The 13,441-nt window shown below is 48.2% G+C and overlaps 1 protein-coding gene across 6 annotated transcripts in view; it reads left to right on the top strand.

Annotated features, from left to right (window-relative positions):
* PPP1R12B (protein phosphatase 1 regulatory subunit 12B) overlaps positions 1 to 13,441 on the top strand; it is a 177,694-nt gene that overhangs the window by 42,519 nt on the left and 121,734 nt on the right. For all 6 annotated transcript variants that reach the window (XR_014709168.1, XM_084611109.1, XM_084611108.1 and 3 more), the window contains exons 4-5: positions 2,854 to 3,013; positions 8,676 to 8,820. Coding sequence is in view for 5 of the 6 variants with exons in the window: in XM_084611109.1 (XP_084467235.1) it covers positions 2,854 to 3,013; positions 8,676 to 8,820 (305 nt within the window). In the remaining variant the exon portion in view is untranslated. The remainder of the gene's footprint in view (positions 1 to 2,853; positions 3,014 to 8,675; positions 8,821 to 13,441) is intronic.

Below are 13,441 nucleotides of genomic sequence, written 5' to 3'. Positions count from 1 at the left end.
TTTCTCTGTATGTGCAGACAAGGCTACTCTTGTCAAAAGCTGGTTTAGTGTTTCGGCAAACTCTGGCTGTAGGGGCTTAGCCAGTGACTTCAAGTTCAGTGGTTTGACTGTATTTAAAACTTTGGCAGCAATAGTCCTGTTTGAATATTTTTTCTTTAATTTAAATGATTTTAATAATTATAGTAAATTTAGGCCTTAAAACTGAAGATGAAATAATGACAACTTATGTTTATTTTTAAGAAGAAAAATGTATTTAAGTACAAATCCAATTTGAATAAAAGTTTTGTTTTTTTAAACCAACTAATTGATTTTTATCCAGCCAGTTGGTATCTGTGAAGTCCTAACTTCACTGAGGTCTGTTATAATGTTGCCATCCTGTTATTCCTAACAAGAAAAACTATTGCAACTTGGATTTGCATTTGATATTTTTCTCCGCTGGGAATGGCAAAGGTCTTGTCTGCGCTGGGGTTTTATAGCAGCTGCACGGTTTTAAAAAGCGTCTTATGTCTCTGCAGTTTATGCCAGGTTCAAAGCAAGGTAAACTGCACTGGTGCAAGTTGCTTTTTACATCAATGAAAAGCATTGGTGCTAGTTATGATGATTAGGGCCCTACCAATTTCAATGCTGTGAAAAATGTGTGATGGACTGTGAAATCAGCCCTCCCCCATGAAATCTGATCTCCCCTGCTGCTGGGAACCCAGGGGTCCTAGCTGCTATTCCAGCCATGCTGGGGAGGGACAGGAGTTGTCCTTCCTCTGCACGGCTGCTCTTGGTGGGGAGATCAGACCCACCTGCAGAGGCAGCACAGAAATGAGTGATATGCCCTCACTTCTCACGGCAGCAGCCCAGGAGCTGGGCTCTGGGTTTCTGTTCCCCTCCATCCCCGCGACTCCACCTGCAGCACCAGGCGCCAAGCTTGGGTCTTCCTCCCGCAGTGGCTCCTGCTGGGCTGGGGCTTTCGCTCCCGGTGCCTGCAGCTGGGGCAGCTCGGGCTCGGGGCTTCCACCACCCCACCAGCAGCTCCAGCCAGGGCAGCATGGTCTCTGGGCTTCCATCTCCTCACCACCACCACCACCACTCCAGCTAGGGCTCATGGCACCTGGGCTCGGGGCTTCTTCCCCTGCGGCTCCGTCCGGGGGTCAGGGTGACCTGATAGGGGCTTCTGCCCTGGGGCTGTTTCTGGGGCTGTGGCACCCATTTTTCCTGGGGGCCCACAAATTGGCCAGGGGCCCCTGACTTAATCAGTCCCTGGCATGGGCTATTAGCCAGGAGCCCCCGGCTGGGGTGCGCTCAGCAGCGTGGGGGAGATCCTACTCACCTCCATCTCCAGGAACCTCCTTTAACTGCAGGAAGCTGGGAGGGTGCTGCCTTCAGAGCCCAGCTCTGAACCCAGCACAGAAGTCAGGGTGTCAATTTTGGGACCCCCCTTCACAACAATTTTGCAATCCCCCCTATGATTCCATTTTGGGTAAGGACCCTTATGGTTACAACACCATGAAATTTCAGATGTAAACATCTGAAATCGTGAAATTAACCAATTTTAAAACCCTCTGGCCATGAAATTGACCAGAATGGACTGTGAATTTGGTAGAGTCCTAATGTTGATGTATAACCCCCTCGGGCACACAAGGCCTAAGTGTTCCCTCTACAAGGCCCTGACTAGACTGGCTATCTTTACACTGGTGTGGTTAAGCATGCTCAGCACATCTCCACTGGAAGTTGCACCAGTGTAAGATGGCGAAGTTCTAAACAGCAATAAATATACTAACCTGGCTTATCTGCAGACCGGGGAAGGTACCATTATAGTCCTTCCTTTTTGGAAGGTTTTCTCTGCTACTATAAGGGTTAGAGCCTTAACTTTTAAAAATGGAAGCTTAAAGTCTGTAGTAATTGAGCTGGGCCCTTATGCTCAGACACCATTTCCTACTTGATATTGGCATCTGGGAGACTGGAATTTTCAAGCCTTGCTTAGGGAAGAAACTTGAAAGCCTGCCTAGAAGGTTCGCCAGGAGTTTCTATGGAAAATGTAGCCTTTTCTGAGTTTTACTGCATTCCCTTGGAAACGAGAGCCATTTAACTCTGCTTCGTTGTTGCATAGCTTACTAATGATGTTGGTGCTGGAGCAGTCTGTGTACTGGAATGAATCCAGCCTTAACCCACATATGCAGCTTAGATGTTGTGTTGGCTGTTTTGTTCCTAAGTGATCTTTGGGGCAGGATCAGTGGCTCCATTATTATAGGAATGTGATGAATCTTGTTCCCGTCCATGTGGGCACACACCAACGTGCCTGCTCACATTTCTGTGGTCTCTTAAATGCATCACCTATTTTTTTGCAGTACAACACATTGACGTCAGTGAGTTTTGGGCATGCAGGAATGGACTGTTGTTAAGCTCATGTATCAATAGTTTTTTGGGTTTTTAACCTTGCAAGAGGCATCTGAGGTGTATCTCATCAGCTGTATGCAATAGATTAAATGTATATTCATGTTTCATACAGTTTGTTAGACTGTTCTTTAGGCTGTGCTTGATGTTTTTCAAGCTAGGTCTGCATTTTTGAGGACCCAGTGCTTGCACCCATAACTGATTCATGCTTTACCTAGCAATTAGTTGTGGGCTGGCTTGTGAATGAGTCTCTCAATTTTACATATTATTAATAATCAGTGAATTCGTTTCTGTTTAATGAGGGTGGTTCAGGAGTTGTCCTACATCCCAGGAAATACTGTTAGTGAGCTTGTGGAAGACATTGCAAAATGGCCAAAAATTTTGTTAAAATTATTCCATTTTAAATTGACGCCCAAGTACAGGTGAGTTTTGGTTCGATATTGTTTTTCCGTCTGCGATCTGCTTCCACAGGGGTAGACCTGGACTTGGCAAGGAAAGAGGAAGAGCAACAGATGCTTCAGGATGCACGGCAGTGGCTGAACTGTGGGAAGCTTGAGGATATAAAGCAGCCTCGATCAGGCGCTACTGCTCTGCATGTAGCTACAGCCAAGGGCTACACTGAAGTCACGAGGTAATGACTCCTTTACACCGGTCAACGCCTTGTGTTCGGTTCTCTTGTGGAATTGGATGCTCCTGGTGCTGTGGTTGAGGGTGGGGTTTGTTTTGGGAGTGTGGCTGGTGAGAGAGTTAGGCACCTAACTCCCATTCAATCTCAGCTGTTCTGTTTATAAACATGTGCACTCCAGAAGTGCCCATCCAAAGCTCTGGGTGCCTCTGGGTGCTTTAGTCTGAAATTGAAATAAGGCATGTGCCTCCCCTCACCCTCGTCACGTGACCTTAGGAAGAATTTCAGAGAGGAGCCAACCAGACTCCAGCCTGTAGGAGCAGAAGCAGCCACAGCAGGGACTTGGGGACATTCCCATCTAGGGTGACCAGACAGCAAATGTGAAAAATTAGGACAGGAGGTGGGGGGTAATAGGAGCCTATATAAGAAAAAGACCCAAAAATCGGGATTGTCCCTTTAAAATCAGGACATCTGGTCACCCTATTCCCGTCAAAACTGTCAAATGTTTTTTGGATGTCCTCTGCCCTGTGCTGGTTGGCTGTTTACTCCAACCCTCCCACTCCCTCTACCTCAGTCTGTTCACCTGCCCCTCCTGCCCTTACCCACCCTTCATTCCATATGTCCCCTCCTAAGTAAATCCACCCAGAAGAAGAAGAAGAAGAAATATGGAATTATGTGACCTTTGCCACCATCACCTTATAGACTTTGCTGGTGTGTTCTACCCCATCCCCCACCCTGTCTCTGTCTTGTCTATTTAGACAACACTGTCTCAAGGCTTCCTTGTACTTTGCAGTCCGTCGGCATCCATCTACACGTAGATTGTATGCTCTCTAGGGCAGGGGCTGTCGTCTTGCTCTGTTTTTTACGTGCCCGGCACAGTAGGGTCCTAGTCAATGACTGAGGCTTCTAGGCTCTATAGCAGGGGTGGCCAACCTGAGCCTGAGAAGGAGTCAGAATTTATCAATGTACGTTGCCAAAGAGCCACAGCAATACATCAGCAGCCCCACATCAGCTCCCCCACCCTGCTCCCAGAGCCTCCCGCCCACCAGCAGCCCTGTGGATCAGCACCTCCCAAACAGCTGTTTTGTGACGTGCAGGAGGCTCTGGGGGGGGTGGGGGGAGGAACGAGGGCATGGCAGGCTCAGGGGCACTGTTCCCTCTGAGCGGTGCGTGCGTGCGCGCACAGATCCTAAACCCTGTGCACACAGCAAAACATCACGTGCACAACAATTTGCACAGAAGCACAACAGTTTGCACAGAAGAAATTTTTTGCGCACATGGCCTGTCAAAAATTAGAGGGAACATTGCTCAGGGGAGGGGGTGGGAAGGGGTGGAGTGGGGGCAGGGCCTGTGGCGGAGCCAGGAGTTGAGCAGTGAGCACCCCCCGGCACATTGGAAAGTTGGCGCCTGTCGTTCCAGCCCCGGAGTCGGTGCCTAGACAACTTCTGATGAGCTGCATGTGGCTCCGGAGCCACAGGTTGGCCACCTCTGCACTATAGTAATACAAAGTAATATAATGTAGTGCTTCTCTAGGGCTAATTCTTGACTGTGCAGAGTTGGGAGTTGCAGGTTAAATGTTATTGCAGGATTAAAGTGATTTCAGTCTCTGTACCACAATGTGTTTCGCCTGGAAACTCTGGGTTGAAGTGTAACTAATTATTTGCAGGAAACTAATGACTGCCACTAAGGTATGTACCAGTTATGCGATATTAAGCGTTACTGGTTTTGCATGTAACTGTTGGTGCCCTGGAACTTAAGTTGCTGTCACGCTTTTTCCTGTACACATGCTAAATAAGTTAAATTAGTCATGGTGAAATTGTTGTTTGACCTTATCAGCCTAGGGAAAAAGACACTAGCCAGTCCTCTCTTAACACCCACATTCCACTTAGGGCTTGTCTACACCACGCAGCTTTTAGCGACAAGGGTGTGTCGACACAGCCTTGTCACTAAATGTCGGCGTGTGTAAACGCTCTTTGTCGACACTTTTGCTGACAAAATACTTCCAGCCCTGCAAGCGGCGTTCGCTTTGTCGGCAGGAGCGCTCCTGCTGACAAAGCTACGTTCACACTGCCACTTGCCGCGGCAAAACTTTTGTCTTTCCAGGGGCTTTATAAAGTACTTGTGAAAGACAAAAGTTTTGTCGACGGCTTGGCAGTGTAGACAAGCCCTTAGTGCTGCTTGCAGTTTCTGTAATGGGAAGGTTCCACTTGCGCTGAAGCTGAGCGGCTCCTCTGATAGGCCTGTGAGTGCAAAAGCAGCAGCCCCTGAGCAGCCTGGTCACACATCACGCTCTTACCCTTGTAATGTACTTGTGCTCTCCCCGGGCAAGCGGAACGTAGTGAGGTTTTCTCCAGCAAGGCGTTTTCCAACAGTCACCAGTGTGCTTTCTCTCATGCCACCTCTTGTGCTATGGAGGAGCACATTGTAAACTCCCACAAGACTGCTCCGTAGTCCAGGTTCACATCCCCTCTGAAAACTCTCCCCTGGTGTGATGCCTTCAAGATGCTCAGTTGTGGTTAAGCAGCTGGTGTGCTCAGACTGCTGTTTTTATCCAGCTCTTCATAACCATCTCGGTGTTTCCTTGTGCTTCACCATCCGTATCCAACTGTTGGCGCTTGTCTTATACTTGGATTGTAAGCTCTTTGAGGCAGGGACTGTCCTTGTTCTTTGTATAGCGCCTAACGACACAATGGGGCCCTGATCGGGGCCCTGAGGCTCAACCACCGTAAAAATCATGTACAGTGCGTTCCGCAACCTACTAAATTGGTCATATCTGTTCTTAGCAGTGTTTTGCACACAATCCAGTAATGAGGTGGCTGCACTTTCCAATAGTCACTGTTGGGAGTGGTGCTTATACCTCTTGTGGAGAACTTCCCCTCACTTCTAGCTATTTCAGAAAATAAAACTGAGCTAATCTGGGCTCTTACCCTTTGATATTTTATGACCACCGTTAAACTCCAATCTAAACTCTAGTGACTTACACCAAGGGCAGAGCGCCAGGAGCTAGCAAACCTCTCGGGTGAGACACAGAATTGCTCCTTGACCTTGACCAAGTCTCTTAACAGCCTTGTTCCCCACTTTCTCCAGCTGGAAAATTAGCTTAAAAAGTCAGCACCTGATTGAAAATCACACATTTCATCTGAAGTGAGCTTTCACAAGGAAACCGCTATGTGAGCCATTTAACAATACTCTGGTTAGTTAGCACTGTAATGCACCAGTTTAAAAGCAGCAGAAATGTCAAAATCCCCATGCTCCCTGGAATGACCGTGCTATAAAAGCAGCATGCTCTGCCTCTGATCAGTGGTGGCAGTTTGGAATGACACGCAGATGCTCACTGCCTGTCCAGTACACCTCTGCTTTAGGGAGGGTTGCTGTGGTGATGTGGGGACTCTTGAAGGTAATGGTGGAATCCCCAAAATATAAATCCTCAAAGAACAGTGGCAAGCGTCTCAACACGTAGAGCCCTACTGTGATCTCCCTAAATGTTTAGGCTGGTGTTGTTGAAAGGCAGTAGGTCTTGTGCTTCTCAGCCACTTTGGCACTCTTGAAAATCCCTTAGGATCTCAACTATGGACACCCTTTTTTCAAAAACCTTCACATAGAGGTCTTGACTGGGTGCCAGTGTTTCATGGCATCTGCAATGATCAGATATACAGGTGAGGGGGAAAGTCAGACAATGGTATAGGTGGCAGAGGTGTTCTAAAAGTGTCTGGCTTGCACAAGGATTTGCTTTTACTGCACGGATCCCAGTCTATTAAGATGCATGTCTTGTAATCCTGATTTGTGGCTTGTCTTGTTCATTAGGCACAGGCAGTGAAATCCTTGCTCCAATCCCTCTCCGGTAGTCCTGCCTCCATTGGCCTGTCAGTCTGTGGAATTCCAGTTGAGCTCTTTGGCAGAACCAGCACTAGACTCATTTCTCGTCTGTAGTAAAGGGCGAGCAGCTTTTTCTTAGACGCCATTACTGAGACTTCTCTACCCGTAACTTATTGGGTCTTTGTTTGGCTCCTTCTCTGCCAAACATCTTCACACTGCAGAGATACCATTTGGCCTCCCCTTCCAAATGCAGGCTTCTTGGTAGAGGTGTTGGGGTAGTGGTGCACAGTGACTGGACCTCTCCCAAACCTCCCAGTTTCCCCAGTCTCCCTGCATTGCCGAAGTATGCTTTTGTTTCAAGGCCAATTTTGTGTGTTGCCCTTCCAAGATTTTCCTTCTTAAACTGTTCACTTAGTAACACTGTGCATGAGCCACTACTCTTTTGTAGCACCAGGTGCAATTCAGGATGTCGGGACTTCTAATCCGTAAGGCCTTGTATGGCTTGTCATGGCAACCAGGAGTCTCCCTGTGCACTGTCCTACCAGCTACAATCAGCTGGAATGATCTGGGTCAGACAAGGTCTTCCCCTTCTGGTTCTACGAAAGTCACTTTGCCCTTCAGGACAGGCTATAAGTCATGGTTTTCCATTCAGGTATATCTTGAGTAAGAGGGTCCGGTGGTCGGCTGGGGAAGTATAAATTGACTTTTGTCATTTGACTTTTGACTCTTTCATATTATGACAGTAATGTGTCACAGAGAGTTGACTAACTTATTTAAATTACTAAATTACTCAAGGTAGTTGAGTCCAAAGCTGTCTGTGAAGAGTTACAGAGGGATCTCAAAAAACTGGGTGACTGGGCAACAAAATGGCAGATGAAATTAATGTTAAGTGCACAGTAATGCACAATATAATCCCAACTATACATAAAAAATGATGGGGTCTAAATGAGCTGTTACCACTCAAAGATCTTGGAGTCACTGTGGATAGTTCTCTGAAAACATTTGCGCAGTGTGCAGCCGCAGTCAAAAAACCTAATAGAATGTGAAGAACCATTAGGAAAGGGACAGATAATAAGACAGAAAATATCATATTGCCTCTGTATAAATCCATGGTACACCCACACTTTGGATACTGCTTGCAGTTCTGGTTGCCCCATCTCAAAAAAGATGTATTAGAAAGGCAACAAAAATAATTAGAGGTATGGAACAAGAAAGCATATGTGGAGAGATTAAAAAGACTGGGGTTTTTCTCTTAAAGAAACTCGAGGATGATAGAGGTCTATAAAATCGTGAATGGTGTGGAGAAAGTGAATAAGGAAGTGTTTATCCCTTCACATAACACATGGGCCATGGGTCACCAGTGAAATTAATAGGCAGCAGGGTTAAAACAAACATAAGGAAGTTCTTCATACAGCACACAGTCAACCTGCGGGACTCCTTGACAGGGGATGCTATGAAGGCCAAAAGTATAACTGGGTTCAAAAAAGAATTAGACACGTTTATGGAGGATATGTAGGATATGTCCATTAATACTATTAGCCAAGATGGTCAGGGACACAACCCCATGCTCTGTGTATCCCTAAACAGCTGACTGCCAGAAGCTGGGACTGGATAACAGTGTGTGGATCACTCAAAATTACCCTGTTCTGTTCATTCCCTCTGAATCATCTGGCACCAGCCACTGTCAGAAGACAGGATGCTGGGCTGGGCGGGATGGTCTGCCAGAGTACGGCCATTCTTACGTTCTTATTTGCAAATGAACATAAAAATACAAATGGCTTAATATTTACCATGCTAACCCCTGGTATGGCGCTTATGCATGGGGATTCATTCTCTTTTTTTCTTTCCTTAGGCTCTTGATCCAAGCTGGGTTTAATTTGAATGTCCAGGATAATGATGGCTGGACTCCACTTCATGCTGCTGCACACTGGGGAGTGAAAGAAGCTTGCACTATCTTGGCTGAGGCGCTCTGTGACATGGACATCAGGAACAAGCTGGTGAGTGAGTGTTCAACTATTGATGCAACTTCAGAGTTCTAGTGACTGGAAGCAAGGATTGTACTGCTGTGCTCTGCCCTGCTGAAATAGTCTTTACCTAGAAAAGCGCTGGTCCCTGTTAGATCAGAGCTGAAGTGTGTTTTTTATAGGGAAATGTACACAAACCTCTTTAGCCCATTGCTCAGCCCAGCCATCTGGTAGGTTGTATGAAGACCAGCTCTAATTACCCTGTATACATTGAAACATATTTGGAAACAAAGAATTTCAAGACTTCCTGTATCTGAGACTACTACCCTCCCTAGTCTTGTGGAAAAGTCATACCAGTCAGGGTATGTCTACACTACGAAATTAGGTCGAATTTATAGAAGTCGATTTTTTATAAAGCGATTTTATACAGTCGATTGTGTGTCCCCACACTAATGCACTAAGCGCATTAAGTTGGTAGAGTGCGTCCACGGTACCGAGGCTAGCGTCCACTTTCGGAGCGTGCAGCGTGGGTAGCTATCCCACAGTTCCTGCATTCTCCGTCACCCATTGGAATTCTGGGTTAAGCTCCCCATGCCTGATGGGGCAAAAAGGTTGTCACAGGTGGTTCTGGGCACATGTCGTCAGTCGCCCCTCCCTCCGTGAAAGCAACGGCAGACAATCGTTTTGCGCTTTTTTCTGTGCGGGCACCATACTGCTTTCAGCAGACGGTGCAGTAGGACTGCTACCCGTTGTTGTCATCCACTGCTTCCACTGCCGCTCTGCTCTCCTGATGCGATGAATCCACCTCGCAGGTCCTCTAGGTGACCGTTGTCGTCCACCGCTTCCGCTGGCGCTCTGCTCGACTGCTCTTGTTTCGCCATACCATGGCAAGCATGCAGCCCGCTCAGCTGTTGTGTCCTGGCAGCAGACAATGCAGTAGGACTGCTAATCGTCATCACCGCTTCCCGCTGGCACTCTGCTCTCCTGGTGATGGAGAGCAGAGTGACAGCGGAAGCGGTCTCTCTCTTCTTGTCAGCAAGTTAAGGAAGTATGGGCTGGATGAATGCACCATAAGGTGGGTAGAAAGTTGGCTAGATTGTCGAGCTCAACAGGTTGTGATCAATGGCTCCATGTCTAGTTGGCAGCCGGTATCAAGCGCAGTGCCCCAAGGGTCGGTCCTGGGGCCGGTTTTGTTCAATATCTTCATAAATGATCTGGAGGATGGTGTGGATTGCACTCTCAGCAAATTTGCGGATGATACTAAACTGGGAGGAGTGGTAGATACGCTGGAGGGCAGGGATAGGATACAGAGGGACCTAGACGAGTTGGAGGATTGGGCCAAAAGAAATCTGATGAGGTTCAATAAGGATAAGTGCAGGGTTCTGCACTTAGGACGGAAGAACCCAATGCACCGCTACAGACTAGGGACCGAATGGCTGGGCAGCAGTTCTGCGGAAAAGGACCTAGGGGTGACAGTGGACGAGAAGCTGGATATGAGTCAGCAGTGTGCCCTTGTTGCCAAGAAGGCCAATGGCATTTTGGGATGTATAAGTAGGGGCATAGCGAGCAGATCGAGGGACGTGATCGTCCCCCTCTATTCGACATTGGTGAGGCCTCATCTGGAGTACTGTGTCCAGTTTTGGGCCCCACACTACAAGAAGGATGTGGATAAATTGGAGAGAGTCCAGCGAAGAGCAACAAAAATGATTAGGGGTCTGGAACACATGAGTTATGAGGAGAGGCTGAAGGAACTGGGATTGTTTAGTCTGCAGAAGAGAAGAATGAGGGGGGATTTGATAGCTGCTTTCAACTACCTGAGAGGTAGTTCCAGAGAGGATGGTTCTAGACTATTCTCAGTGGTAGCTGATGACAGGACAAGTAGTAATGGTCTCAAGTTGCAGTGGGGGAGGTTTAGGTTGGATATTAGGAAAAACTTTTTCACTAGGAGGGTGGTGAAACCCTGGAATGCGTTGCCTAGGGAGGTGGTGGAATCTCCTTCCTTAGAAGTTTTTAAGGTCAGGCTTGACAAAGCCCTGGCTGGGATGATTTAATTGGGGATGGGTCCTGCTTTTGAGCAGGGGGTTGGACTAGATGACCTCCTGAGGTCCCTTCCAACCCTGATATTCTATGATCTCGCAGGGCCGCTTCCACTGCAACTGTGCTTGGCTGTTCTTGTCTTGCCATACCACAGCAAGCGTGCACCTCGCTTAGCTGTTGTGTCCTGGCAGCAGATGGTGCAGTAGGTCTGCAAAACTGGTCATCCAACCACTGCTTCCCCTGCAACCCTGTTCTCCTCCAGATGCCATACCATGGCAAGCATGGAGCCCACTCAGATCACCGCAGCAGTTATGCGCATTGTAAACACCTCGCACATTATCATGCAGTATACACAGAACCAGAACCTGCAAAAACAGGCGAGGAGGCGACGGCAGCGCGGTGACGAGAGTGATGAGGACATAGACACAGACTTCTCTCGAAGCATGGGCCCCGGCAATTCGGCCATCCTGGTTGCAATGGGGCAGGCTCATGCCGTGGAATGCCGGTTCTGGGCACGTGAAACAAGCACACACTGGTGGGACTGCATAGTGTTGCAGGTCTGGGATGATTCCCAGTGACTGTGAAACTTTTACATGCGTAAGGGCACTTTCATGGAACTTTGTGACTTGCTTTCTCCTGCCCTGAAGCGCAAGAATACCAAGATAAGAGCAGCCCTCACAGTTCACAAGCGAGTGGCAATAGCCCTCTGGAAGCTTGCAGTGCCAGACAGCTACCGGTCAGTCGGGAATCAATTTGGAGTGGGCAAATCTACTGTGAGGGCTGCTGTGATCCAAGTAGCCAATGCAGTCACTGAGCCACTGCTAAGAAGGGTAGTGACTCTGGGAAATGTGCAGGTCATAGTGGATGGCTTTGCTGCAGTGGGATTCCCTAACTGTAGTGGGGCAATAGACGGAACGCATATCCCTATCTTGGGACAGGACCACCAAGGCAGCCAATACATAAACCGCAAGGGGTACTTTTCAATGGTGCTGCAAGCATTGTGGATCACAAGGGACATTTCACCAACATGAACGTAGGATGGCCTGGAAAGGTACATGATGCTCGCATCTGTCTGTCTGTATGAACTCTGGTCTGTATGAACAGCTGCAGCAAGGGACTTACTTTCCAGACCAGAAAATAACCATTGGGGATGTTGAAATGCCTATAGTTATCCTTGGGGACCCAGCCTACCCTTTAATGCCATGGCTCATGAAGCCGTACACAGGCAGCCTGGACAGTAGTCAGGAGCTGTTCAACTACAGGCTGAGCAAGTGCAGAATGTTGGTAGAATGTGCATTTGGATGTTTAAAAGCGCGCTGGCGCAGTGTTCTCACTCGCTTAGACCTCAGCGAAATCAATATTCCCATTGTTATTACTGCTTGCTGTGTGCTCCACAATATCTGAGAGTAAGGGGGAGACGTTTATGGTGGGGTGGGAAGTTGAGGCAAATCACCTGGCCACTGATTACGCGCAGCCAGACACCAGGGCGGTTAGAAGAGCATAGCAGGGCACGCTGCACATCAGAGAAGCTTTGAAAACCAGTTTCATGGCTATGATGTGACATTTCCATTTGTTTCTCCTTGATGAAAACCCTCCCCCTTGGTTCACTCTACTTCCCTGTAAGCCAAACACCCTCCCCTCCCCCCTTCGATCACCACTTGCAGAGGCAATAAAGTCATCGTTGTTTCAAATTCATGCATTCTTTTATTAATTCGTAACACAAATCGGGGGATAACTGCCAAGGTAGCCCGGGAGGGATAGGGGAGGAGGGAAGGGCAAGGCCACACTGCACTTCAAAACTTATTGAATGCCAGTCTTCTGTTGCTTGGGCAGTCCTCTGGGGTGGAGTGGTTGGGTTCCCGGAGCTGCTCCCCGTGCATCCCCCCTCCCCTGCCACGTTGTTGGGTGTCTGGGTGAGGAGCCTATGGAATTTGGGGAGCAGGGCGGTTGGTTACACAGGGGCTGCAGTGGTGGTCTGAGCCTTTCCTGCACCTCAAGAATATGTTGGAGCATATCAGTTTGATCCTCCAGTAGCCACAGCATTGCATCGTGCCTCCTCTCATCATGCTGCCACCACCTTTCCTCTTGATCTCACTACCTCTCCTGTTGCTCTGCCATTGTCTGCCTCCATGCATTCTGCTGGGCTCTTTCAGTGTGGGTGGACTGCTTGAGCTCAGAGAACATTTCATCGCGAGTGCGTTTTTTTTGCGTTCTTCTCTGTGCTAGCCTCTGGGATGGAGATGCTAGTCAGTGTTGAAACATTTGCAGCTGCGGGAGGAAAAAAAGGGAGATTGAAAAAGACACATTGGCCATTTAAAAGGAGGGGCTGATGTTTTCGGGTTAATGTGCAGCACAAACCCAACTGAAAACACTCCCCCCCCCCCCCCCCACACACACACCCAATTCTCTGGGATGATCGCTTCACCCCTTCCCCCACCATGTGGCTAACAGCGGGGATGATTTCTTTTCAGCCACAGGCAAACAGCCCGGCAAGAACGGCCACCTCTGATGTCCCCGTAATAAAATTCCCCTATTTCAGCCAGCGTGAATGATATCACTCTCCTGAGGATAACACAGAGAGATAAAGAACGGGTGTTGCTTGAATGCCAGCAAACAC

Source organism: Lepidochelys olivacea, assembly GCF_965140295.1.
Source record: "Lepidochelys olivacea isolate rLepOli2 genome assembly, chromosome: 21".
In the NCBI taxonomy this organism is placed as follows: Eukaryota; Metazoa; Chordata; order Testudines; family Cheloniidae; genus Lepidochelys; species Lepidochelys olivacea.
Note: the sequence above shows the minus strand (reverse complement) of the source record. Positions and strands in the feature narration are given on the sequence as shown.